The 24,728-nt window shown below is 54.9% G+C and overlaps 1 protein-coding gene across 2 annotated transcripts; it reads right to left on the reverse strand.

Annotated features, from left to right (window-relative positions):
* Positions 1–893: 893 nt before the first annotated feature.
* On the reverse strand, positions 894–24,580 carry SSC5D (scavenger receptor cysteine rich family member with 5 domains). 2 transcript variants are annotated; one of them, XM_022585898.2, is made up of 13 exons: positions 24,481–24,580; positions 23,850–24,158; positions 23,034–23,153; positions 22,730–22,843; positions 22,075–22,383; positions 19,987–20,304; positions 19,561–19,737; positions 16,663–16,980; positions 13,892–14,464; positions 13,495–13,809; positions 13,169–13,336; positions 6,177–6,341; positions 894–3,078 (listed from the first exon to the last, which is right to left on the reverse strand). In XM_022585898.2, exons 1-13 carry the CDS (start codon positions 24,497–24,499, stop codon positions 1,328–1,330), a joined length of 4,656 nt encoding a protein of 1,551 aa, XP_022441606.2. In that variant the 5' UTR covers positions 24,500–24,580; the 3' UTR covers positions 894–1,327. The 2 variants fall into 2 exon arrangements, with proteins under 2 accessions (XP_022441606.2, XP_089758156.1); XM_089902030.1 differs by having other exon boundaries at positions 13,495–13,812.
* Positions 24,581–24,728: the final 148 nt, after the last annotated feature.

The raw sequence follows: 24,728 nt of genomic DNA on the forward strand, positions 1-24,728 counted from the left end.
ATGACCATCATCATGACCATCATCACCACCATCTCCACCGTCATCTCCATCCTCACCTCCATCATCACCATCATTACAATAGTCATTACCATGATCTTCATGACCATCTCCACCGTCATCTCCACCGTCATCTCCATCCTCACCTCCATTATCACCATCATTACAATAGTCATTACCATGATCTTCATGACCATCATCACCACCATCTCCACCGTCATCTCCATCCTCACCTCCATCATCACCATCATTACAATAGTCATTACCATGATCTTCATGACCATCATCACCACCATCTCCACCGTCATCTCCATCCTCACCTCCATCATCACCATCATTACAATAGCCATTACCATGATCTTCATGACCATCATCACCACCATCTCCACCGTCATCTCCATCCTCACCTCCATCATCACCATCATTACAATAGTCATTACCATGATCTTCATGACCATCTCCACCGTCATCTCCACCGTCATCTCCATCCTCACCTCCATCATCACCATCATTACAATAGTCATTACCATGATCTTCATGACCATCATCACCACCATCTCCACCGTCATCTCCATCCTCACCTCCGTTATCACCATCATTACAATAGTCATTACCATGATCTTCATGACCATCATCACCACCATCTCCACCGTCATCTCCATCCTCACCATCACCATCATCACCTCCATTATCACCACCATTACCATCATTATCACCATCATTACAATAGTCATTACCATGATCTTCATGACCATCATCATGACCATCATCACCACCATCTCCACCGTCATCTCCATCCTCACCTCCATCATCACCATCATTACAATAGTCATTACCATGATCTTCATGACCATCATCACCACCATCTCCACCGTCATCTCCATCCTCACCTCCATCATCACCATCATTACAATAGTCATTACCATGATCTTCATGACCATCATCACCACCATCTCCACCGTCATCTCCATCCTCACCTCCATTATCACCACCATCACCATCATTATCATCACTTTCACCATTACTGTCACATTACCATCAGGATAGGCATCACCACCATCATGGTCACCTTCATCACCACCACCAGTATCATCATAACCACCCTCACCATCACTATCACCATTCTTGCCTTCACCATCATCACCACCATCATACTCATCACCACTATCACCGTCGTCCTCACCAGCCTCACCACCTCACATGGTGCCTGTTGTATTCACACCTCCTCTAGTACCCCAGAAACATCATTCACATTTTGTTTTTAATTAGATACTTTGGTTTTCCTATTTGGGTTTGGGAGTGTCTTAAGTCCCTCAGACCCCAGATGAGGTCACACATCTCCCCGCAGAGGCCTCTCTTCCTCCTCTGGGGTAGTAGTGGTTGGTGCAGGTGTGCTGGGGGGCCAGGCCACCTCTGCCAGTCTCTTTACAACCTCACCCAGCTGCCCCAGACCCTGGGCAGCCTCCACCAGCTGGGTCAACCCCAGTCCCAGGGCGTGGCGCTCCTGCTGGTCCCGCTCCAGAGCCTGTGTCAGCCTCTGTAGCTGGCTACCCACATCCCTCACAGCGGCCACCAGCTCTACCAGGGCAGGCGGATCACAAGCCATGACCCTTACAGGTGGCACTGGGGCTTCACATGGGCCAAGGGGGCCTGGGCTCTGACCAGGAGTTGGCCCTAGGGTGAGGCGGTCAGGGGGAGGTTGATCCAAGGGGGGGGCCATAGGGGACAGGTGGAGGTCAGGGGTCACAGTGGGGTCAGAGGCTGAGTGTGGAGTCTGGGTAGGTGGAGAGGTTACTTTGGGACTCTGGCTTGTGGGTGGTTTGAAGTTCTCAGTGGACAGTGTGTCTATGCCGGGGGCTGGAGAGGGCCTGCAGGGGCTGGACTCTGTTGCTGGACAGGGCTCTAGGCTCCACATCTGGGACGTGGAGGGGTGAGGGGCTCCCGTGAAGGTCAACCGGGGGTGTGGGCTGGGCTTGACTGTTGGTGCTAAAGAGGGAAAGGGAAGTTCTGTTCCCAAGGAAGTTAGAAGGGACTTGGCAGTGACCATAGGGGTTGAGGTGGGGTGAGGAGTCATGGTGGGGTAAGCAGTGGTGGTGAGGTGAGGGGTCGTGGCAGGGTAAGGGGTTGTGATGGGTTGAGCACTGGTGATGGGAGGAGGGGTTGTGGTGGGTTGCGGGGTCGTGGTGGGGTGAGGGGTTGTGGTTGGGTAAGGGGTTGTGATAGGCTGAGCACTGGTGATGGGAGGAGGGGCTGTGGTGGGGTGAGGGGTTGAGGTAGAGTGAGGGGTGGGGGTGGGGTAAGGGGTGGCGGTGGCGTGAGAGGTCATGGTGGGATAAGGGGCTGTGGTGGGGTGAGAGGTCGTGGTGGGATAAGGGGTCGTGGTGGGTTGAGGGGTCGTGGTGGGTTGAGGGGTTGTGGTTGAGTAAGCGGTTGTGATAGGTTGAGCACTGGTGATGGGAGGAGGGGCTGTGGTGGGGTGAGGGGTTGTGGTAGAGTGAGGGGTGGGGGTGGGGTAAGGGGTGGCAGTGGGGTGAGAGGTCGTGGTAGGGTGAGAGGTCATGGTGGAGTGAGGGATGGTAGTGGGGTGAGGACTTGTGGAAGGGTCTGGGAAACTAGAAGGTTCTGGAGTTGTGTTGGGGTATGGAGATGTGTCCCAGACTGGGGTTGTGTCAGACTCTGGGGTCAGCTCTGAGGTAGGGGAAAGGCGGGTCTCCGCCGGTGCAGAGGGGTCAGAGGTCAGTTCTTTGGGCATGGTGGGTGGTGGAGTGGGTGAAAGCCCAGGGGTCAGCGCTGGAAACACGGTGGCATCAGGGGCGGACAAGGTAAGGCCAGGGGTTGTCAAGGTGCGGTGAGAGTTCATCCAGGAGGCCGGGTCTGGGCTGGGCGGCAAAGTGGCGGGAGGGTCAGAGGTCACCTCCGGCGTTGAAGGTGCTGTGGGGATGAGCTGCGGCGCGGAGTCAGAGGTCAGGACAGGGCCCGGGGGCCCCGGCGAGGCGGAGGGAGCTGGGGAAGTGGTGGGGGGCGCAGTCCTGGCCGCTGTGGGCCGCAGCCGTCGCTCGGGCCACGGTTTCCTCAGTGAACCTGTTGGAGGAGAGACGGCCGGCGGAGGTCAGTCTGCTCCGCCCACCCCGCGGCATGGTCCGCCTCCTAGGGGTGGGCTGAACAATGGGAAGGCAGAAAGCTTTGTGACGTCATGGGTCGCTGGCAGACTTCATCCGCCCTAGTGCCCCACCGACACGCTTCCTCCATGTCTCCAGGCGCCACCTGGCGTCCTCCCGTCTGGGAGATGCGGAGATGGGCGGCAGGGGGGAGGTGGGATGTGGAGCGGTACCTGGGATGCAAGAGGGGTCCGAAAGGCAGAGATGGGATGAAGGGAGATAAAGAGGGGGAGGGGAGTGGGAGACGGTGCATAGCATGAGGGGGAATCTGAAGGGTAATCTCAGTAATCAAGACAAATCTCTTTACGCCATATTTTTAAACAATCAAAATTAATACAAAAGATCTACAATGAACAAAAAGTCAAAATTTTAATCCAAGACAGGATCCGACCTACCTCACTGGAATCCCCCCTAAAATTGGCTCTGTCAGATCCTGGTGAGGTAGGTCAGATCCTGACTTTAGTTAAAATTTTATTTAGTTCATCGTGGATTGTTTTTGCATTCATTTGTTTTTTAACCTATGGTATTAAGATCTTATTTATCTTCATTACTAAGTGTTTGGAATGCCCCCAAATTTTAGGCCCGAGTAAAATGGGAAGGCTTACCCTCTTCCAGGCCCTGCTTCCAGGTAAATGTGAATTTTAAGCTCTTTTTAGAGATGAGAGAAATAAGGCCAAGAGGGTAAGTAACTTGCCCGAGGTCACACACAGTTTGAAAGTTGCAGGGACAAGATCTGAACCCAAGTCCTTTACATACAGAGTCTAGGCCATTAAGTATCACTTTCTCAGTCATGGAAATGTTCTGTGCTGTCCAATATGGTAGCCACTGGTCACCTGTGGCTTCTGAGCAGTCGAAATGTAGCTAGTTCAACTAAGGAATGAATGTTTCCTTTTTCAACTTTCTTTTTTCTACCTTTGAATGGATTTCTTTTTTTAAATTTTTTAAATTGAAGTATAGTTGATCTACAATGTTGTGTTAGTTTCAGGTGTACAGCTGAGTGATTCAGATATATATACATACACACACACATATATACATATTCTGTTTCAGACTCTTTTCCCTTATAGATTATTATAAAATATTGAGTATATTCCATGCACTATACAGTAGGTCCTTCCTTTTTCAAATTTTTGATTCACTTAAATTTAAATAGCCACCTGTGTCAGTAGCTACCATATTGAACAGCACAGCTCAACAGAATTCCACTTTTCTGCAGGGTCTTTGAGGTGCGTCGTGTCCCCCTGCAGGGTCAGAGGAGTAGTTAAGTAAAGGGCTTGGCCTCCAGCCAGGCTGCCTGGATTTAAACCCCAGCTCCATTACTTCCTAGCTGGGTAATCATGGGCAAGTTACTTACCTGCCTTGAATCTCAGTTTCTTCCCTATTTGTAAACCATAGATATCCACATACCTCCCTTGTAGAGTAATCATGAGGATTCAGAGGTCATGTGTGTGCAGAGCACTTACACAATGCCTAGCACATGATAAGCATTCTCATGATTATTTATACTGCCATAGTCATTGATGTCTGTGCCTCAATTTCTCTTATCAGTGAAATGGGAACTATTATAGCACTTACATCATTCATGTAGGGCTCATGTGGCTGCTACGAGGATTAACACATATAAATATGTTAAAGCATAATACATATAAAGTGCATAAAATAGTGCCTGACACATGGTATATTGCTTGATAAATGTTAACTGTGCCTAGTTATTATTTCAAGAATCTCAGCTTAGTTTGATAGAACAGGGACTCAGTAACCTAGAGTGGTACTGATTTTTAATTTTTCAGACCCAAGGTGCAGAGAGCTAAGCTACTCATACCCCACTGTACGTTGTCATTAATAGTCCCTGCGATGTCTTCTCTTGTTTTATTTTACTTTTTCTGCTCTTTAACCCCAATCTCCATCCCCTCATCCTCTCCCATAGGTACCTCCACTCTAGTGTGTTTCACATATGGCCTTAAACATATGTGTGATCTTAAACAATACGGAATGCATAGATGTGTTTATGTTAATATATAAGTGTATGTGTATTTTTGTGTTTGTGCTTTTAATTTCTGCAAATAGTATTCTGCTGGAAATCTCATTCTGTCTGACCTTCCCCTCAGTATTACGTTTTTCATACCTATCCATGTTGCTGTGTATATAGCTCGTCATTGCTTTAGCTATTGCATAAAATTCCATCACGTGTAACCATTGCATCTCTCTTCCTTGTTACCCTGCTGTTGGACACTTCACTTGCCTCCAATTCCCTAATACATCCTCACACATATTCCCTTATAAGCCTGTGCAAGAATTTCTCTGGAATATAGATCTAGGAGCAGGATTGCTGGGTGATAACGTAGAATCATATTTAATTTCACTAAACACCACTAGGTTGTGTTTATCGAATTGCTACAGCCAGTGGGGATGCCTGTCTCCCCACACCCTCACCTACACTTGGTATTATCTACCTTTCAAATTTTTTTCCATGCTCGTCATTGTTTTAATTTGAATTTTCTGATTCATGATGAATGTGAGCACTTCCAGATATACTCGTTGGGCATTTGGGCTTCGCCTTGTGCAAATCACCTGTTTGTATCTTTTGCCCATTCTCTTATAGGATTTCCTATCATTTTCTTATTTGTCAGAGTGACTTACATGGTATAGGTTAGGGTTTCTCACCCTTGGCACTGTTGACATCCGGGGCTGGATGATTCTTTGCTGTGGGGGATACCTTGTGCACCAGAGGATGTGTAACAACATCCCTGGCCTCTACCCACCAGGTACCAGTAGCCTCCCTGCTCCCAGTCATGACAACCCAAAATGTCTTCAGATGTTGCCAGTTGCCCCCAGTTGAAGACCACTGGTATAGATAATAACCCCTTGTCTCAGGATATATTTCTGCCTGGTCTTTCTAGGGTGAGAGTTGGGTCACCATGGGGAAATCTGGAGTCCACCTCTCCATCCCACCACACAAGTCCACCTCTCCATCCCACCACACAAACACCCTGGCCCCCTCGCCCCAGCCACATGCCTTACCTGTATCCCCACGGACCCTTGGAGCTAGAGAGGGATGGCCTGGGCTCCTGATGGTGCCAGCGGTGCCAGAGGGTCCAGGTATGCCTGCGGTGGGGGTCCCCTTGGCTGGGACCTCTCCTGAAGGTGTATCCCATGTCCAGGAAGGCTCATAACCATCCTCGCCACCTTGAGAGATATGGGGAGAACTGAGTAATAACAGTGTTGTGAAGATTTCTTTCCAAGATGCTGGGTTTTAGGAGGACTCCATCAAGAACACAAATTGAAGCTATCTTCCTGTTAAAATGTCAGCCCACCAAGTGCAGGCATACTCCCTGGGTCCGTGTGTACTCAAAATGTGCTCTAAGATATGGCCACATTCTCATTCGTGATCCATTAGTGTGTGATCGATGCGATTTTTTAATTAAAATATACATCGAAAAAAAGGAAGCAGCATTGTAGAGTTACAGCCCTTGCGAGGCCCAATCACATCCCTTCCCTTTGTCAGAGAAGCCTTTAGTTAATAGTTCCCAAGCATGCCTTTACACCTTAGCTATACAGGTGGGACTCCCTAATGCTATATTGTTTCCACATGTGTTAGCTTCCTACAACTAGAAAGACTGCACATATACATATATACAGCAAACACCTTCTCACAGCCTGCTTTTTGGCTGCGTTCCTTCCTAGCTGGCTGAGCAAGTCACTTCACTTCTCCACGACTCTGTTTCCTCACCTGTACGATGGGTATCGTGATGGCACCTACTCCATGGGGTCACAGGGCTGGCAAGTGATAAGCTGTCCTTTCAGTTAAATGCATATAACTCTACTTCCTTCTTTTTTTTAACCTTGTGTAATATTCTATCGTATGAACACACAACTGCCGATTTATTTATGCCCCTGTGGACGGGCGGTTCGGTTGTGGCCAATGTTTTGCTGCAGTGGATTCTTCATGAGTGGGAATTGCTCAACACCTAATTGTGGGACTGCCGTGCGGAAGGCATCTCTCTAGATGTTGTCAAACTGCCCACCTTTATCCCTCATCCTTGCCGCTGAGAGACATTTTAAATTTTTGGCAATCTCATGGGGAGCTGGTGGGCAAAGAAGCTGCAGTTTCCCTACAGATGACCAAACTGAAGCCCAGAGAGGGCAAGGAATTTTCCTAAGGTCACACAGCTAAGGAGCAGCACTGGGTTTCAGACCCAGCAGGTCTATCTGCTTCTGAGCGGCAACCTCTTCCCTCTGGGGGTAGATCTCCTGGGTCTCACCTCACTCCTTCCCTGTTGAGCTTTTATTTAGAATTTGATTCCAAGGTCACTCCCTGCTTCCCCTTGAGGAAGTTACACCCTGCTCTATGCTTCCTGGGTTCTTCAGAGCTAATTCTATCACAGGCTTCTTCCCAGTCTCCGTGGCTGGAGTGGTTATGAGTGTGAATTCTGCAGTTTGAATCCAAGCTCTGCCCTTCGCTGTCCTGACCTCTCTGGACCTCAATTTCCCTACCTATAAAATGGGGACAAGGATAGTACTCATCTCATAATGTTCCACGTGGAGGAGGTGAGTTAAACCATGGTATGCACTTTGGGGACTTCCCTGGTGGTCTAGTGGTTAGGACTCTGCACTTTCACTGCAGGGGGCCTGGGTCCGATCCCTGGTCGGGGAACTAAGATCCCACAGGCCACATGATGCGGCCAAAAAAACCCAAACAAACATGGGATGCACTTAGATGGTGCCTGGCACACGGAGATTATTCAATGAATATTAGCTATTATTGATGCTCTTATTACCACGCAACCTCTAAATGTAATCTGGCATTTTAATTTTTTTTTTTTTTTTGCGGTACGCGGGCCTCTCACTGTTGTGGCCTCTCCCGTTGCGGAGCACAGGCTCCGGATGCGCAGGCTCAGCAGCCATGGCTCAGGGGCCCAGCCGCTCCGCGGCATGTGGGATCTTCCCAGACCAGGGCACGAACCCGTGTCCCCTGCATCGGCAGGCGAACTCTCAACCACTACGCCACCAGGGAAGCCTGTAATCTGGCATTTAATCTTGGATGCCCTCCCCTCTGCGCAGCCATGACATACAGCGATATCCCGAGTCCATGAGTCATCCCACCTCCCCACTGGGTGTGGAAACTCCATTAGACATGGCTGTCCATCTGCATAGCCTCATCCATTCCCGCAGCTGCAAATTCCCTCCTCCCAGGCACTCCTTGGAGCTCCAGGATTGCAGATCTCATATCTCCACTTGGGTGTGTCGAACATCACTAATGGAGCTCTTAATATCCCCACTCTGGATCCTGTGCACCCACCCCGCAGCGTTCCCTAGTCCAGTAAAAGGCGGGCCCCCATCCCCTACCTCACTCTCTCTCCTCAACCCTCGCACCCAACGCATCACCCGAACCTACCAGCTCAACCCCCGGGATGTAGCTTGAACACCTGCACCTCTCTCAGTCTCCACTGCCACCCTGGTTGAGGCATCCCCCACTCTTACACCTACATCCACCCCCCTACGGCATCCTGAGCGACTGCTTTGAAAATACACATGTGGGGGACTTCCCTGGCGGTCCAGTGGTTAGGACTTTGCTCTTCCACTGCAGGGGGCATGGGTGTGATCCCTGGTCAGAGAACAAAGATCCCACATGCCACAAGGCGCGCCCCCCCACCCCCCAAAAAAAGAAAGAAAATACACATGTGATCACATCCTCCATAACTTCAAGTGCTTAAAATGCCAAGGGTTTCTGCACATAGAATAAAACCCAGACACTGGCCTCATCCCCGATCACTCTCCCCCTGCCTGGCTCACTCCACTCCTGCCAGGCCAGCATTCTTGCCGGTCTCCCAAGGTCCCACCACAGGGCCTTTGCACATGCTGCTCCCTCTGTCTGGAAGGCTCCTTTAGCTCCCTCCAGGCTCCCCATCACAGCAGATGTCTTTACAATGGACCACAGACCTCACCTCCTGCCATCATCCCCATCAACCACTTCACTTCCGCCCCACTGACCTTACTGCTGTTTCTTGAACCAGCTAAGCACACCCCCATCTCAGGGCCTTTGCATGTGCTGTCCGCTCTCTACAGAACACTCTCCAAACAGATATCTGCATGGCTTCCCCCCCTCCTTCTTGAGGCTGTCACTTAAATGGCACTTTCTTAGTACGTCATCTCTTGCTCATCCTATTTTAAATTACAACACGTAGCCCTCCCTTCCCCCTCCCTTGCTGTGCTCGTCACTGCTATGTTCCCAGGGATTAGTACTCATGCCTGCCACACAGCAAACATTTCAGACATGAATTAATGTCTGCGTCTCCAAATTCCATCATCCAGGAAGCCTCAAGAAATTTTGCTTCAGTGAAATGGAAAGTGAGAATTCAACCTTCATAAGCTTCCAGCTTCATCTCCTGTACACTCTCTCTAGACTTACACAGCGGTCTCTCACTGGTTCATTCATTCGTTCATCCATTCAACAAGTATGTAAAAAGTCTCTACAACATAGATCCCGTGGTAGACAGAATAACGCTCCCCAAAGATGTCCAAGCCCTAATCCCCAGAACCTGTGAATATGTTACCTTTCCTGGCAAAAGGGACTTTGCAGATATGATTATGGGTCCAGAACTTGAAATGAAGAGATTATCCTATGTTAATCCAAGTGGACCCAATCTAATCACACAAATCCTTAAAATGAGAGAATCTAACCTGGCTGTAGTGACAAAGATGTAAGGACAAAAGAAGGACCAGAGAGATAGATGCAGCATTGCTGGCTTTGAAAATGGAGGAAGGGGCCATGCGCTAAGGAATGGAGGGGCCTCTAGAAGCTAGAAAAGGCATGGGAACGATCCTCCCCTCAAGCCTCAGAAGGAACACAGCCCTGCCCTGCTGACACTTTGATTCTAGCCAGTGATACCCATGTGGGACTTCTGACCTCCAGACCAGCAAAATAATAAACTTGTGTTGTCTAAGCCCCTAATGTGTGGCCGTGTTATGGCAACAACAGAAACTGACATAGCCAAATACAAGACAGCTAAAAGTCTAGCAGAGACGACGTGCCCTAAACAGGCAATGCAATTTTCTCAACTCCAGCCTCTGCTCCTCTGAGAATCCCCTTCCTCCTGGTGTCTGCTGGTGAAAATGACACCATCTCTTCTGCGAGGTCTTTCCCAATTGCTCTACTAGAAATAATCACTCCGTCCCTGGGATCCTGCAGCTGTTGCTCATTTACGGTAAATAACTTTTAACAACCAATGTTTTGCGGTTTTAAATGATTTCACACACATTTTGCTCATTGGATTGGGACCTGAGGTCACCCAGCTCGTTGTTCTAATCCCAGCGCAGCCACAGCTGGAACCCAGCGAGCTGCACTACAGAATTCACTCTTGCAATGACTTCAGTTATTCCAGAATCTTTTCCAATCCAACGAGCAAACTGTGCGCGAAATCGTTTAAAATGGATCTCAATAATGGCTCCTAAGTTAAAGTTTAATTTCTCTGAGCCTCATTTTTCCCCCACCTGAAACACAGGGGCAACACCAGGACCTATGTCACCCAGTTGGAATCATGCGTGCCTGGCACAGTGAGCTCTCCTTGACTCTTTCCAGGGTCCTTGGAGCTCCGGTTTTCGTTTTTTCCGGAGGAAGAAACTGAGGTTCAAAGAAGCAGTCATTTTTTTCAAGGCCACCTTGCTAACGAGGATAGGAATTCCTGTCTGTCGTTTCCCCTCTCCCCACGCCACCCCGCACCTCCCTCCAAGTCTTCCCATTACTAAGGTTGTACACGTTACCCCCGAGATTTCCATCGTGCAAATTCCTAGTTCTGTATTTATTTGTGCCTCGCGCCCAGCATCGGACCTCTCCGCCACGAGGGGGCGCTACGGGATAAGGGAGGTGGCGCCGGGCTGCAGAGAACAAAGCTCAGAAATCCTGGCCACACTGCCAGATGAGGAGCATCACCTCTGGAAACTGAGCCCTAACTCACAGCTCGGGTGCCCCCCACCCCAAATCTCCGTACCTCCAATGCTTGCTCCGCGCCCCCGTACCCTCCCCGCCGGAACGAGACCAGACCGAGGCAGACGCCACTCTGTGAGGTCAGCGCCCTCTTCACCCGCTTTTATTGCCGCGGCGTGGGCCAGCTGGCCAATCAGGAGGCGCACCGCGTCTGTGACGTCACACGGCGCGGGGCGATTGAAATCTGCCCCGCCCGCCCCTCCATCCGAGGCCCCGCCCCTCTCGCAGAGGCCCTCGGAGTGCGCATGCGTGTTGAGCGTGTGAAAAACGCGGGAAAAGGTGCGAGGGGCGGGGTCCTGCGGACAGGAGCAGAAGCGGCGACACCTGGGGGGAGAGAGCGGTCGTCGCGGGGGGATGGGGTCGGCAGAGCCGGGGGAAGAAGCCGCCACGCGGGAAATGGTAGGATGGAGAGTCAGCGAGAAGGATGAGGAGACGGAGAAAAAGCTGAGGGGAGAACCGACCCTGGGTGGGGGGGAGGTTGAGTGGGAAACGGAGCGGAGGGCGCGATGGTGAGAGTGAAAGAAAAAGGATGACTCAAGGGAAAGAAAGAGAAACTGGCCGTGAAAAACAGGGAGAAACAGCGGTGACGGGGTGTGGACTTGGAGAAAAAATGAGGAAGATGGTGAGAGAGGCTGACGAGGCATAGAGACGAGGAGGGGCAGAGAAAGAGAAAGAAAAAAGAAACTCGGAGCTGAAAAGATAAACCGACCGTGAAAAATAGTGAGAAACGGAGAGGATGAGCGTGAGAAACTGAAAATGTAAATAAAAAGAGGAGGACACAGGAGAAGAGATGAAGAGAAACTGGCCATGAAGTACAGTGAGAAATAGATACGGGTTGGGGGTGGGGGAGTGAGAAATGGAAAAATGAAAGAAAAAAGAGCCAGACGCAGAGGGGAAAAGATAAAGAGAAGTTGACTGTGGGGAAATAAAGAGAGAAATAGAAATGACGGGAGTATGAACTTGATAAGGAAAGAAAAAAAATTAGAAAGGTGATGAGAAAGAAATGGGCGGTGGAAAAAAAAGTGTTTGAGATGAAGAGGGTGAGAAATTGAAAGGGAAAAATAAATAAATAAAAATTTTTAAATAAAATTAAAAAGTAAAATAAATTCCTTTGGGACTTCCCTGGCGGGTCTGGTGGTTAAGACTCTGCGCTTCCACTGCAGGGGGCGCGGGTTCATCCCTAGTCAGGGAACTAAGATTGCCTGAGCCACACAGGTGAGGCCAAAAAGAGAGAGAGAGAGAAATAATGTGAGAAACAGGAGCAGAGGGTGATCAAGAGGGACCCTGAGCACGGATAGGACAGAGATCTCACACACACACACACACACACACACACACACACACACACACACACACAGAGGAAGGTAGAGAAATGGGCAACATCTGAGGGGGGTCAAGGCCCCGAGGGTCAAGGTCAAGGCCCCTGGCAGCAGAGATGGAAGGAGGGAAGCAGGTGACAGCGAGACAGAGGCGGAGGGGCAGAGAGGGACAGAGCTGAGGGGCTGGAGGCTGCTCCCACTGGCCAGAGGAAGGGGGTCCAGCTGAGGACAGAGCCCTCGACCTGGATGTCCCCACCCCGCCTCTGAGCCATAGCCCGACCCTGACCAGAGCGTGAGCTGGGAGAACAGGTTTGAGGGGCTGGGGTGGGGAGACAACATGGTGACAGGGTGGGCCTCGGCTGTGAGGTCTGGGGGGATTTCCGTCGAGGCTCCGGATCGAGGGGCACGGGCTCCCAAGGCCCCGGTTGGTTTACAGGAGGACTGCGGGCCGGGGCTTTGCCGAGCCTGGTCGGATTCTCCGCGAATCACACCGCAGGGGGTGGGGATGGGGTCTCCTTTAGGCTCTGGAGGACAGTGCTACTGCTGAGTCCAAGAAGGGAATGTTCTTAGAGTCTCTGGGGCCGAGGAAAACCTGTCTGGGGTCTCTGAGACCCAGGCCAGCTCATTTAGGAGGATCTTTCTGGAAGCCCGGCAGGGAGGTGCACAGAGGTTTATGGAGGGCCCCTCCCCACCCCAGCCATGCCCCTCACCTGTGCTTGGAAGGCGCCTCGTCGTTGGGGAGGGGGCCCCTGTGCTCCCAGCCGTGCCCCAGGGGAGAGTGTGTGCAGGCACCGCTGCAGCGGTGGTCCCCTTGGCCAGGTCCTCTCCTGAGGTGGGGTCCCAGGTCCAGGGGGGATAGTCTGCCTCATCTGCATAGCCTTGGGAGAAAGTGGGGAAGGGGACAGCCCCGACCCGTCTCAGAGGTCCTTGCTGTTGCTCCGAAGTCCCCTTCCCGAATCTCCTGGAGTGACTCTGGGTCCCCCCCCCCCATGCCACCCTGACTCCTTGGCCACTGACCCCCCGCCCCCCGCCATACCGGTGCAGGTGAGCCCCACGTCCTCCTCGTGGTCACAGTTGTGCTGTCCCCACGCCCTAGTGGGGCAGTTGCTCAGCGAGGCCTCACTTCCCTTGCAGCCCACGTCATCCAGCCAGATGGGCCCGGTGCCAGGGCCGTAGTGGGTTTTGCCCACTCGGGGCCGAACCCTTCCGCAGCCCAGCTCCCAGCAGGCCACCATGCCATCCCGCAGGTCCCAGCTGTCATCACACACTGTCCCCCAGCGTCCAGCGTGCCACACCTCCAGCCGCCCGGCACACCGGTTGGGCCCATCAGCCAGACGAACCCGGAACAGGCCTGCTGGTAGACAGCCCAGATCAGGAGGGGTCAGCAGGGGTTAGGAGGGGTCAGCCTCACCCTCCACGTTCCTTCCTCTCACCTGATGCCCCAGTGGGGGAGGGGGCTGGGTCTTTGGAGGACTCTGGAGTACCTACTCCTGGGATCTTGGCCGATGGCTCCATGGTGGCCTCAGAGGTCAGTTCTCGGGGGCCCTGGGTGGTCGGTGTTGCCAGGGTCTTAGAGGTCCGTTCCCGGGGGACCCGGGGAGTCCGCCTTTCGGTGGTGTGTGAGGTCAGCCTGTGAGGGTCCTCCGTGGTCAGCCTGGTGGTAAACTCGGAGGTCGGTCTTCGAGAGGCCTCAGTGGTCGGAGTCGTGGTGGTCAGTGAGGTCAGTTCTGGGGCACTCTGGGTGCCCGTGGCCCTGGAGTGCTTAGGGGTTGGTATCACGGCGGGCTGAGTGGTCGGTCTCTTTGTGTTTTTGGTCACCCACTTCTTTGTGCTTTTGGGTATCTTCCCTGGGGCCTTGGTGGTGGTTTTCTCAGGAACACCGGGGGTCCGCCTCGCAGAGGGCTTGGTAGCCAGCTCCCCCGGGAGCCAGGCATCTGGATCTCTACCCAGGCCAGGGATCCAGCTCCAACTGAAGGGGTCTGAGATGGAGTCCAGGCCGGGGGTCCCTGGCAGACAGGAGGGGAGGACAGGGGAGACAGCAGACACCGTGATTGTCCTTCTCTCTCATCTCCCCCTACAGACAACCACCAAGTTCCCATGCATTCATTCACATCATAGACGTTTACAAAGCATCTCCTACGAGCCAGGCCCTGTGCCAGACCTGGGGCATACGGTGGCCAGCCACAGCTGGCACCATCCCACCTCTGGGCACTTACAATCATGATGTGGCTGCCCCCCTTCACCCCGTCACACTGACCCATCCTCTCCATCTGCCCAGCCACTGCCTGGCTTCCTGTACCCTCTGACTGGTCTTCCCCCACACCCCGTGTGTGGGGGGAAGCTCTCACCGCCCACCAGGGTGGTACCAGGCCACTGCCCAGCTCAAAACCCTTCTGTGGCTCCCGTGGCCCTCAGGAGGGGAGGGAAAGGGGAAAGTGCCTTAGCTTCAGGCAGAATGGTTGACTCCATCCTCCCAGCTGCCCCGGCTCACCTTACATCTTTCTGATCAGCACAGGGAAGGCGGCAGACACCATGGGCGATGCCAAGGGTTACTGATGCAGGACAAGGGTTAATCTTGTCCAAAGAAAGGTTTGGCCCTTTGCCCCTGGCTGCCGGGGGGAAGGGGGAAGCTCCAAGCCCTTTCAACGTCCTGCCTGGTAAGAGTGTGTTGTTTCCCTGTGGGGCCAGAGCCACCTAAATCATCTCTGCTAACACTGTGACTTAACGGGCCGCCAGTGGGCCACCAGCCACATCTCATGACTGAGCTCCTATAAACACTTTGACGCCAAGGCTGGGAGATCGTCCCTGGTTGGCAATACTTCACGTGCGTTGTCATGCGTCGTCGCTGGGAGAATTAAGTGAGGAAGCTCCACAAGGGTCTCTCCTGGACCCAGCCCCACATGCCTCTTCCCTCAACTGACTTTTTAAATTTTTGGCTGCGTTGGGTCTTCATTGCTGTGCTCGGGCTTTCTCTAGTTGCAGCGAGCAGGGGCTACTCTTCGTTGCGGTGCGCGGGCTTCTCATTGCGGTGGCTTCTCTTCTGGCGCAGCACGGGCTGTAGGCGTGCGGGCTTCAGTAGTTGTGGCTCGCGGGCTCAGCAGTTGTGGAGCGCGGGCTTAGCTGCTCCACAGCATGTGGGATCTTCCCGGACCAGGGATTGAACCCGTGTCCCCTGCATTGGCAGGCAGATTCCTAACCACTGTGCCACCAGGGAAGTCCTGATATGGACCATTTTAAAAGTCTTTTTGCGGTACGCGGGCCTCTCACTGTTGTGGCCTCTCCCGTTGCAGAGCACAGGCTCCGGACGCGCAGGCTCAGCGGCCATGGCTCACGGGCCCAGCCGCTCTGCAGCACGTGGGATCTTCCCGGACCGGGGCATGAACCCGCGTCCCCTGCGTCGGCAGGCGGACTCTCAACCACTGCACCACCAGGGAAGCCCAAAATTCTTTACTGAATTTGTTACAACATTGCTTCTGTTTTATGTTTTGGTTTTTTGCCTGCGAGGCATGTGGGATCTTAGCTCCACAACCAGGGATTGAACCTGCACCCTCTGCATTGGAAGGCGAAGTCTTAACCACTGGACCGCGAGACAGCTTTTCTGATTGTTGTGAATCCTTCTAGAAAACTATGGCACCCGAGGGTGGTCTTGGGGACCTCCCAAATGATAATGTGTCACACGGGTTTGCAGCGATTTGTCGGGGCGTCTCTTTCTCACAGTGAACTGTGAGCCTCTCGAAGGCCAGGGTTGCGTTCGTTGCATTCTGAGGACCCAATACCTAGCTCAGTGTCTGGCGCTGGATAAATAACGGCAAATGAATGAACACGGGCCAAGCCTGAGTCTACTTCAAGTGGCCCTCCCGTCACACGGGCTTCTTGCCATCTCCCGGTGCCCCATGCCTGCTTCCTTTCCTCTTCCTTTTCAGCTTCCCTCTAGGTGGGAGACTTCCTTGATTCTTGGCGGGAAGAAGAGGAGGAAGAATCCCAGCTGTGCCGCTTAGCTGCTGTGTAACCTCTCTGTGCCTCAGCGTCTTCATCAGTAAAATGGGCATAACATCCACCAATTTGGACGCATCGTGAGGTGTGAATACGGTCACGGCGGGGGCTTAGGAGGTGAGCGCTCAATCGATGTTAGTGCCAATGTTAGTTCCCGTTCCCTCCTCCAGGAAGCCCTCCCGGAGCCAGCGAATGGCCAGGGCCTCCTTACCAGTGCAGGTAACTCCAACGTCCTCGTTGTGAGCACAGTTGTGCTTCCCCCAGGGAGCGGCAGGGCAGTCAGCGAGGGAAGCCTCGGTCCCCACACACCTCACATCGTCCAGCCAGATGGGGCCGGCGCCCCAGCCGAAGCGGCCGGCAGCAGGGTCTGGCTGCCGAGGTCCACCGCAGCCCAGTTCCCGGCAGACCACAGCCGAGTCCCGCAGGTCCCAGCTGTCGTCACACACGGTCCCCCAGCGCCCACCGTGCCACACCTCCAGCCGGCCTGAGCACCTGCTGGGCCCGGCCACCAGGCGCAGCTGGGGGGACCCTGGGGTGGGAGAGACCCAAAGAATTCGAGTCAGACCTTCCTCCACCTCCGCTCCATCTTCCTTCCATTCATCCACCCTTCCTTCCCAGCAGCAAGTGTTTATCCAGGCCTGTGCTGTGCCATCGTCTGCATCAGGCACAGGAATAAAGAGTCAGGGATAGGGAATTCCCTGGCGGTCCAGTGGTTAGGACTCCGTGCTTTCACTGCCGAGGCCCGGGTTCAATCCCTGGTTGGGGAACTAAGATCCCACCAGCCTCGCGGCACGCCAAAAAAAAGAAAAAAAAAAAAGTCAGGGATAAAGGGTGGTTCCTTGGAAAGCTCAACTCAGAATTGCCATATGATCCAGAAATTCCACTCCTAGGGATATATATACCCAAGATAAGGTGAAAAAGGGCATTCAGTCAGATACCTGTATGCAAACATTCACAGCAGCATTATTCACAATAGCAATAATATGGAAACAACCCGAGTGTCCATCAATGGACGAATGGAATGGATAAGCAAAATGTTGTCCATCCAATTGATGGAATACTATTCAGCCGTTACAAAGAAAGAAATTCTGACACACTCCACAATATGGATGAACTTGGAGAACATTATGCTCTGTGAAATAAGCCAGACACAAAAGGTCCAATACTATACGATTCCATTTACACACAGTGCCTGGTTGGCAAATTCACAGAGACAGAAAATCAGATGGTGTGGGCCAGGGGCTGGGGAGACGGAGGGGAGGGTAGTGAGTGTTTAGTGGGTCTGGGGTATCTGTTCGGGATGATGAAAAAGTTCTGGAGATGGTGGTGGCCGCACAACATAAGTGTATTTTTTACGACTAAACTATATGCTTTAAAATGGTTAAAATGGGACTTCCCTGGCAGTCCAATAGTTAGGACTCCGCGCTTCCATGGCAGGGGGCGCAGATTTGATCCCCGGTCGGGGAAGTAAGATCCGCATGCCGTGTGGCACAGCCAGAAAAACAAAAAGTTGTTGAAATGGTCAATTTTACGTTGTGTATATTTTACCATAATTTTTAAAAAATAAAGAAAGTGGGCTGTGGAACAAGTTGCCTTCATTTGAGTCCTGGCTTTCAGACTTTTTAGCTGCGTGGCCTCATCTGTAACGTGGAAACCAGACGGTACCTACCCTGCCAGTGGCTGGTAGTTTTACCTGATGAAGGGGCTTGGAACAGCACTGGTCATGTGAGCCAGTGACAGCTGAGTCTATGGCAGCTGTTATCATTATTATTATTATTATTATTCAGAAAAAGGGGAAGCAGGCCTCAGCTAATAGTGATCAAGTTCCCACTTTTTCAGCCTTTGGCAACCTTGAGGAGATGGCTGTATTAATCATGGCTTTTTATTTGCGGTACCTGATGCTTTGACATCTCGGGGCCTTGCTGACACTGGAGGGATTGCTGATTCCCAGAGACAGGAAACCACTGGAGTGTGCCCTTCATATGAAACCAACCCACCCAAGAGCCCTCACCCACCACCTCGTGTCAGGCTCACACTCCCCGGCCACCATCCACCTGCCCCATCACCCCAGGGCATGTACCCGACAACCAGGAGCAGCGCCTACGCTCCAGAGCCCGCTGAAATGATGCAAACCAGCCCATCCGGAGTCATCTCACCCTGCCTTGTCCATTCCTCCCCATGAAGCCACACTCCAGGCTTTGCCCACCGTCGCCCCTCGCTCCCTCTGCCTCCTGCTGGACCCTGGTGCTTCCCGTGTGGCCCTGCGTCGTGTGCGGGCTGTGCCCCCTCCTCTTGGGAATTGTGAGAAACCAACTATCTCTTCAGTGACAGTGGTCTCACCTGTTGGCCGCACCACACAGCATGTGAGACCATAGTTCCCCAGCCAGGGATCAACCTGCGCCCCCTGAAGTGGAAGCGCAGAGTCTTAACCACTGGACCACCAGGGAAGTCCCTAAAGCCTGTATTTTAAAACAACATCACTGACTAGTTCTTTCGATACTTGCGAGAAGGAGGCGGCCCTGTGAGTTTCAAGACAGCCAGAGCAGAGCATTAGACTAAGCAGGGGCCTTCTGAGTGTGGGCTCCGTCTCCTCCCCTCCACCCTTCCCTCTCCCCGAGACCTCTGAAGCAGTGAAGGAGGCACTTGGGGGCTGTGGGGAGTGGCGGAGGGGCAGGAAACAGAAGCTAAACCCCTACTCGGCGACAAAAAAGAACAAAATAATGCTGTTTGCAGCAACACGGATGGACCTAGAGATTGTCATACTGAGTGAAATAAGTCAGACACAGAAAGACAGATATCAGATGATATCACTTATATGTGGAATCTAAGAAAGGGGGTATAAATGAACTTATGTACAAAACAGAAGCAGAGTCACGGATATAGAAAACAAACATGGCTACCAGGGGATAAGGGGAAGGAGGAATAAATTGGGAGCTTGGGATGGACATATACACGCTACTGTATATAAAAGAGGTAATAAGGCCCTACTGTATAGCACGGGGAGCTCTACTCAGTACTCTGCAACGGCCTACATGGGAAAAGAATCTTAAAAAAAAAGCAGCAGCAGCTAAGCCCCACATTTGGGGTGCGGGGAGCAGGAGGGACTCACCAGCTTCCGGCCCAGGCTCCTGAGGGGCCGCAGGGGAAGCGGGCGGAGGTGAAATGCCTGCTATCCGCACAGCCTGGCTCACCGTGGGGGGCGGGGGCCTGGATGCAGTTTCCCTGGGCCTGGAGCTGTTGCTGCCCACCGCGGGGGCCATGGGAGGGACATATCCCAGAGGCATACCTGGGGCGTGAGAGGGAAGAGGTGACCACCACCCACTGTTGTGCTACAGGCAGTTCCCCACACCTGCCACCCCAGGACCCCAGATGGAGACTGAGGTTTCACGATGAGCAAGACATGCGGCAGGTGGGCTGCTGGACGGAGGGAGTGAGGGGCCCTGGGGTACACCTCCGGAAAACACACGAGACACCCCAGCTCTCACCCCTCCACTCGAGGCCCCCCGCTCTGGCCTCTCCCCCAGGGCCCCCTCACCGTCACACACGGCCCCAGCGTCCTCTCGGTGATGACAGTCATGCTGGCCCCAGGGCCGCGCAGGGCAGAAGCGCAAGGCCGTCTCGTTTCCCCGACAGCGAAGATCGTCCAGGAGGATGGGTCCAGCCCCCTCCCCGAAGAAGGCGCCTCCAGGGGCAGCCAGCGCGCCCCCGCAGCCCAGCTCGTGGCAGGCCACAGCGGCGTCCCGTAGGTCCCAGGCATCGTCACACACGGACCCCCAGCGCCCGCTGTGCCACACCTCCAGGCGGCCCGCGCACCCGTGGGGGCCGTCTGCCAGACGCAGCCTGGGGGCCGGGCCTGGACGTGGGGAGAGGGAGAACAGACAGACGGGAAACTGTGACGGATGAGCAGCTTTAGGCCACGCACACAGGAAACTGTGATGGACGAGCAGGTACTGAGCTATGCATGCAGGTGACTAGGATGGATGTACAGGTACAGGCCACGTGCTCAGGTGACTAGGATGGATGAGTGGATATAAGCCTCATGCTCAGGTGACTAGGATGGGTGGGCAGGTACAGGCCACATGCTCGAGTGACTAGGATGGATGAGCAGGTACAGGCCACCTGCTCGAGTGACTAGGATGGATGAGCAAGTACAGGCTATGTGTGGTGTCCCGCTTCACGCCCAAGATGGGGCTGGAAAGCAGCCATTCCATCTTCAGTTTGCAAGTGAGGGAAAGACTCTGAGCTGGGAAGTCGCTCTCCAAGAGTTCAACTCTGGTCTATCCACTGCCCCCCATGTCCCTGCCTCCCCAGGGATGAGCCCTGAGGACGCTGGCCCTGATGCCCTCCACCCACCTCCCCAGGCAGGTCCCCACTCCCCAGCTGCCTTCTCCAGCCTGTAAAGCAGGGCTTCTCAGCCTTAGCATCCCTGACACAGCGGTCAGGTCATTCTCTGCTGTGAGGGGCCATCCTGTGCACAGTAGGATGTCCAGCAGCATCCCTGGGCTCCACCCCCAGTGCCCCACACAGTCATGACAACCAGAAATGTCTCCATATCATCTGGGGAGTGCGGTTGAGAACCACTAGTCTAGATGTTAACCTCTTGTTGGTTTGGGGGTACATTTCTGTTGGGTCTTTGTGGGGTGAGAGTTGGGTCACCTCTGGGGAGTGTGGAGTCCCTCTCTCTAGCCTGCAGTCAGTGTCTAGAGAAAAGGACAGGCCAGAGAGGGTGAGATACTCCTGCCTGCATCACCCAGCTGTGAGTGACACGCTCCCTCATGGGGCTGCCCTGAGCAGCAGAGATGTTGGTAAGATACCAAGCCCCCGGGCCCCTCAATGGGGTTCACTTCTTCTCCCCAACAGCTTCTTCTCCCGCTGGAGACTCAACTCACCTCCTGGGAACTGGGCTTCAGAGGCCCCATTTCTGCCCCCATGTGCTTCCCACGGAGGCACCACCATCACTGCCTCTGGTCCACCAATCTGTGCCCCGACCTGTGTCCCCTTGGTCTCCATCCCCACCACACCCTACAGGCTAGATACCCAGATCCATCTGTGTAGTGGGACAGACACGGCAGTCAAGTTCTGGGCCATCTGCTTTACATCTCTGAGCTTCTGTCTTGCATCCGTGAAGGGTGGGGCGAGGACATCCACCCAGGAGGCCAGGCAGGTGGGGGTGAGGCCCAGAGCTGGCTCCCAGCTTCCTCTGTAGCTCCCTCTCCCCTTTCCCATCCACCGACTGAAACATTTCCTGCCCCCTGTGCGGGTAGGTGGGCAGGCTCCTCTAGTGGGTGCAGCCCTTGAACTTTCCTACCCCACACCTGTGGGCCACCCCTGCCTCCTAAAAGTCAGGAGAGTGAGAACTGGGTCTGTGCCCGGTGTGGATGGGGCTTAATGAGTGTGAAAAGAAGGAAGGAGGGAGAGAGAGAAGGAAAGGAGGAAGGGAGTAAGGAAGGGAGGGAGGGGGGAGGGAGGGGGGAGGGAGGGAGGGAGGGAGGAAGGAGGGAGGGGAGGGAGGGGAGGGAGGGAGGGGAGGGAAGGGGATTAGAGAGCTCCTTAAAGTTGAGACCTCGGTGAGTGGGGAGGGGGCGTGGCCCTGGGGGAGGGGTCTGGGGAGGCGGGCACATACCGGTGCAGACCAGTCCTGCGTCCTCGCTGTGGTCACAGTTGCTCCGGCCCCAGGGGCTTCGGGGACAGTCCCGCAGGGCCTGCTCCCCGCCTCCGCACCCCACGTCGTCCATCCACACGGGCCCTGCGCCCGGGCCGAACCGGGCCCCGCCGGGGGCGGCCAGCGCACCCCCGCAGCCCAGCTCGCGGCAGGCCACGGCGGCGTCCCGCAGGTCCCAGCCGTCGTCGCACACCGTGCCCCAGCGCCCGCCGTGCCACACCTCCAGGCGGCCGGCGCACCCGTGGGGGCCGGAGACCAGGCGCAGACGCTCTGGCGGGCGGGCGGAGAGAGGGGCAGTCAGGGGCCTCGTGCGAGGCAGCTGGGGATACGCGGATTCAAGCCGCGGGGGGGTGGGGGTGGGGGGTGGTCAGTGGCCTGAGATGGGCCTGCCAGCCGGCTGTTAAGGGGAGAGCCAGAATCTGAGCAGGCCAAGGGCCTGGGTCCCGGGAGTGGACACCCGGGTCTCCTGACCGGGTGGGGAGCCTGGGCCTGACTGTGAATCCCCGGGGGATGCAGTGCCCCCGCATACCTGGGGGGGGTCCCAGTTTGGTCCAGCGGGGCCTAGCGCCTCACCCCATCCAGATTTGTTGCAGAGGGGAGGCCTGCGCGGACTTACCCTGGCGGGGGGCTCCGGCAGTCAGCAAAGGGGCCCTAGTGGTCTTGGCGGGCTTGGGCGGCCGGGGGCTCTTCTTCCGGGAGCCGCTCTGGGGGGTCCCGGCTGGGCGGGGGGCTGCGTGAGGAGACAGCAGGGAGGGAGATCGGCAGCTGCACCTCCTGGGGCCGCAGGTCAGTCCCGAGAGTTCCCAGGGGTCCGAAGGGGGCCTTGGCGGGGGCCCTCGGGATTGTGGAGGAGACGGGCCTCTGTCCCTTCTCCCTCACAGCCGAAGCTGGAGACAGGGCACATGTGGGGGGGGGCTCACCAGGCATCACCGGGGCCTCCTCAGAGCCGGGGCTCAGCTCCCCAGACAGCCCCGGCCAGGGGTCCCCATCCAGGACTGAAGGTGAGTCGTCCCAATCCCTGGAGTCCAACACACGCTGACCTTCGGGAGAGCAGCGTGTGGCTGGACCGCACTGGCTCTGTTTTGTCAGCCCCATCTCAGGCCTGCGGCCCCACCCCCTCCCCTCTTTGCATGGCTGAGCTTTGTCCCACTCACGAGGAACACGCCCAAGCCAGAGAGGTTCCCTATCAACTTTTACCCTTGCCTTCGTCTGATACGAAAACAGGAAGGATGCCTTTTGTTGACATAGAGGATTAATGGTCCCTGAGGAATGATGGTCATAAGACCCCCTGGGGGAAGGAAAACATGCTTCTCCCTTGGTACTCAGATTCTGTCTCTAGCGTTGGCCCCTTTAAATCTTCCTGCATCCTTTGCGGTGGTGCGCAGCACAGCTGCAAATAAATGGATCACTGCCCACCAGATCCATCCTGCCTGTATGAGTTCCCCACAGTAAACTTCATAGTTGTTCTTTACTGCTTTGTTTATTGGTCTCAAAGTTCCCTCTCAGTTTGGAAGATATTACTCAATATCCCCGCCATGCGATCCCCAGATGCTATAAAGAGGGCAGGCCCTGAGTGAGGCAGGAACCCTCCAAGGTAGTGGTAAGTCCTGGCTTTGCAGGGGGTGTCAGGGGTGGGGTGTCGGACTTCTGGATTCTCAGAGTTACTGGACTGAGGACTTGTGTCCCTGGGTCGTCTCTGAAGCAATGTCCCTTGGAGGGGGTCGAGGGCCCCTTACCTGCACAGACGACGCCTGCGTCCTCCTCGTGGGAGCAGATGTGGGCCTTCCAGCCGCGGTGGGGGCAGAGGCCCAGCTGCTGCTCACCGCCCCGGCAGGCCAGCTCGCTCAGCCACACGGGCCCCGCGCCCTCCCCGAAGAAGGCGCCTCCAGGGGCAGCCAGCGCGCCCCCACAGCCCAGCTCGCGGCAGGCCACAGCAGCATCCCTCAGGTCCCAGCCATCGTCGCACACGGTGCCCCAGCGCCCGCCGTGCCACACCTCCAGGCGGCCCGCACACCCGTGGGGGCCATCGGCCAGACGCAGCCACTCTGGGGAGGACAGAGGAAAGGCTGTGATGTCCTGGAGACCCTGGGGCCAGGGGGAGGGTACGGGCTGGGGGCTGTCTTGCAGGGCATCACCGGAAGGCCAGTGTCCTGGCCGCTAACGGGGAGCCCAACTCCTGGGTACCCAGGGGAGCAGTGGTGCCCCGTAGGAGGCAGGAGGCTGTCGCCCAGGTGGTCCTGGGGGAAGTGGTGCCCGAGGTCACAGGCGGATGGGGGCGAACAGGGTCCCATTGGAGGGTGAGGCTGGGCACGGGGTGGACCTGCAGCTGAGTGAGGCCAGATGGAAGACGTGTTTGGGGCCACTTACCAACAGCCTGGATCCCCATCAGAGCCACTGGAAGGGAGATTGGAGGGGTGGACAGAGTGAGGCCTCATGCCTCTGAACCAGAAACCCCGCCGCTGGGAAGCAGGACTCTGGGTGGAGGGCCTGGCGAGGTTCAGGTCCTTGAGGTGGGCGGGGCCCCAGATGCCTCAGGGCAGGCGCCCAGGCCCTTTGCACTCCCCCAGGGGCCTGACTAAAGGTCAAATGATGGGTGACCCCCCCACAGGATCAGG

This window comes from Delphinapterus leucas, chromosome 20 (assembly GCF_059928025.1).
Source record: "Delphinapterus leucas isolate spDelLeu-1000000601 "Yukka" chromosome 20, BTC_Dleu_Yukka2, whole genome shotgun sequence".
Classification (NCBI taxonomy): domain Eukaryota; kingdom Metazoa; phylum Chordata; class Mammalia; order Artiodactyla; family Monodontidae; genus Delphinapterus; species Delphinapterus leucas.

Excerpts from the sequence above, each read along its gene's own strand:
- SSC5D (XM_089902030.1), bottom strand. Across the intron at positions 22,384-22,729 it reads TGCCGGAGCCCCCCGCCAGG|AGCGTCTGCGCCTGGTCTCC; the intron begins GTAAGTCCGCGC and ends CCCGCCCGCCAG. Across the intron at positions 13,813-13,891 it reads CTCCCCCACTGGGGCATCAG|CAGGCCTGTTCCGGGTTCGT; the intron begins GTGAGAGGAAGG and ends GCTGTCTACCAG.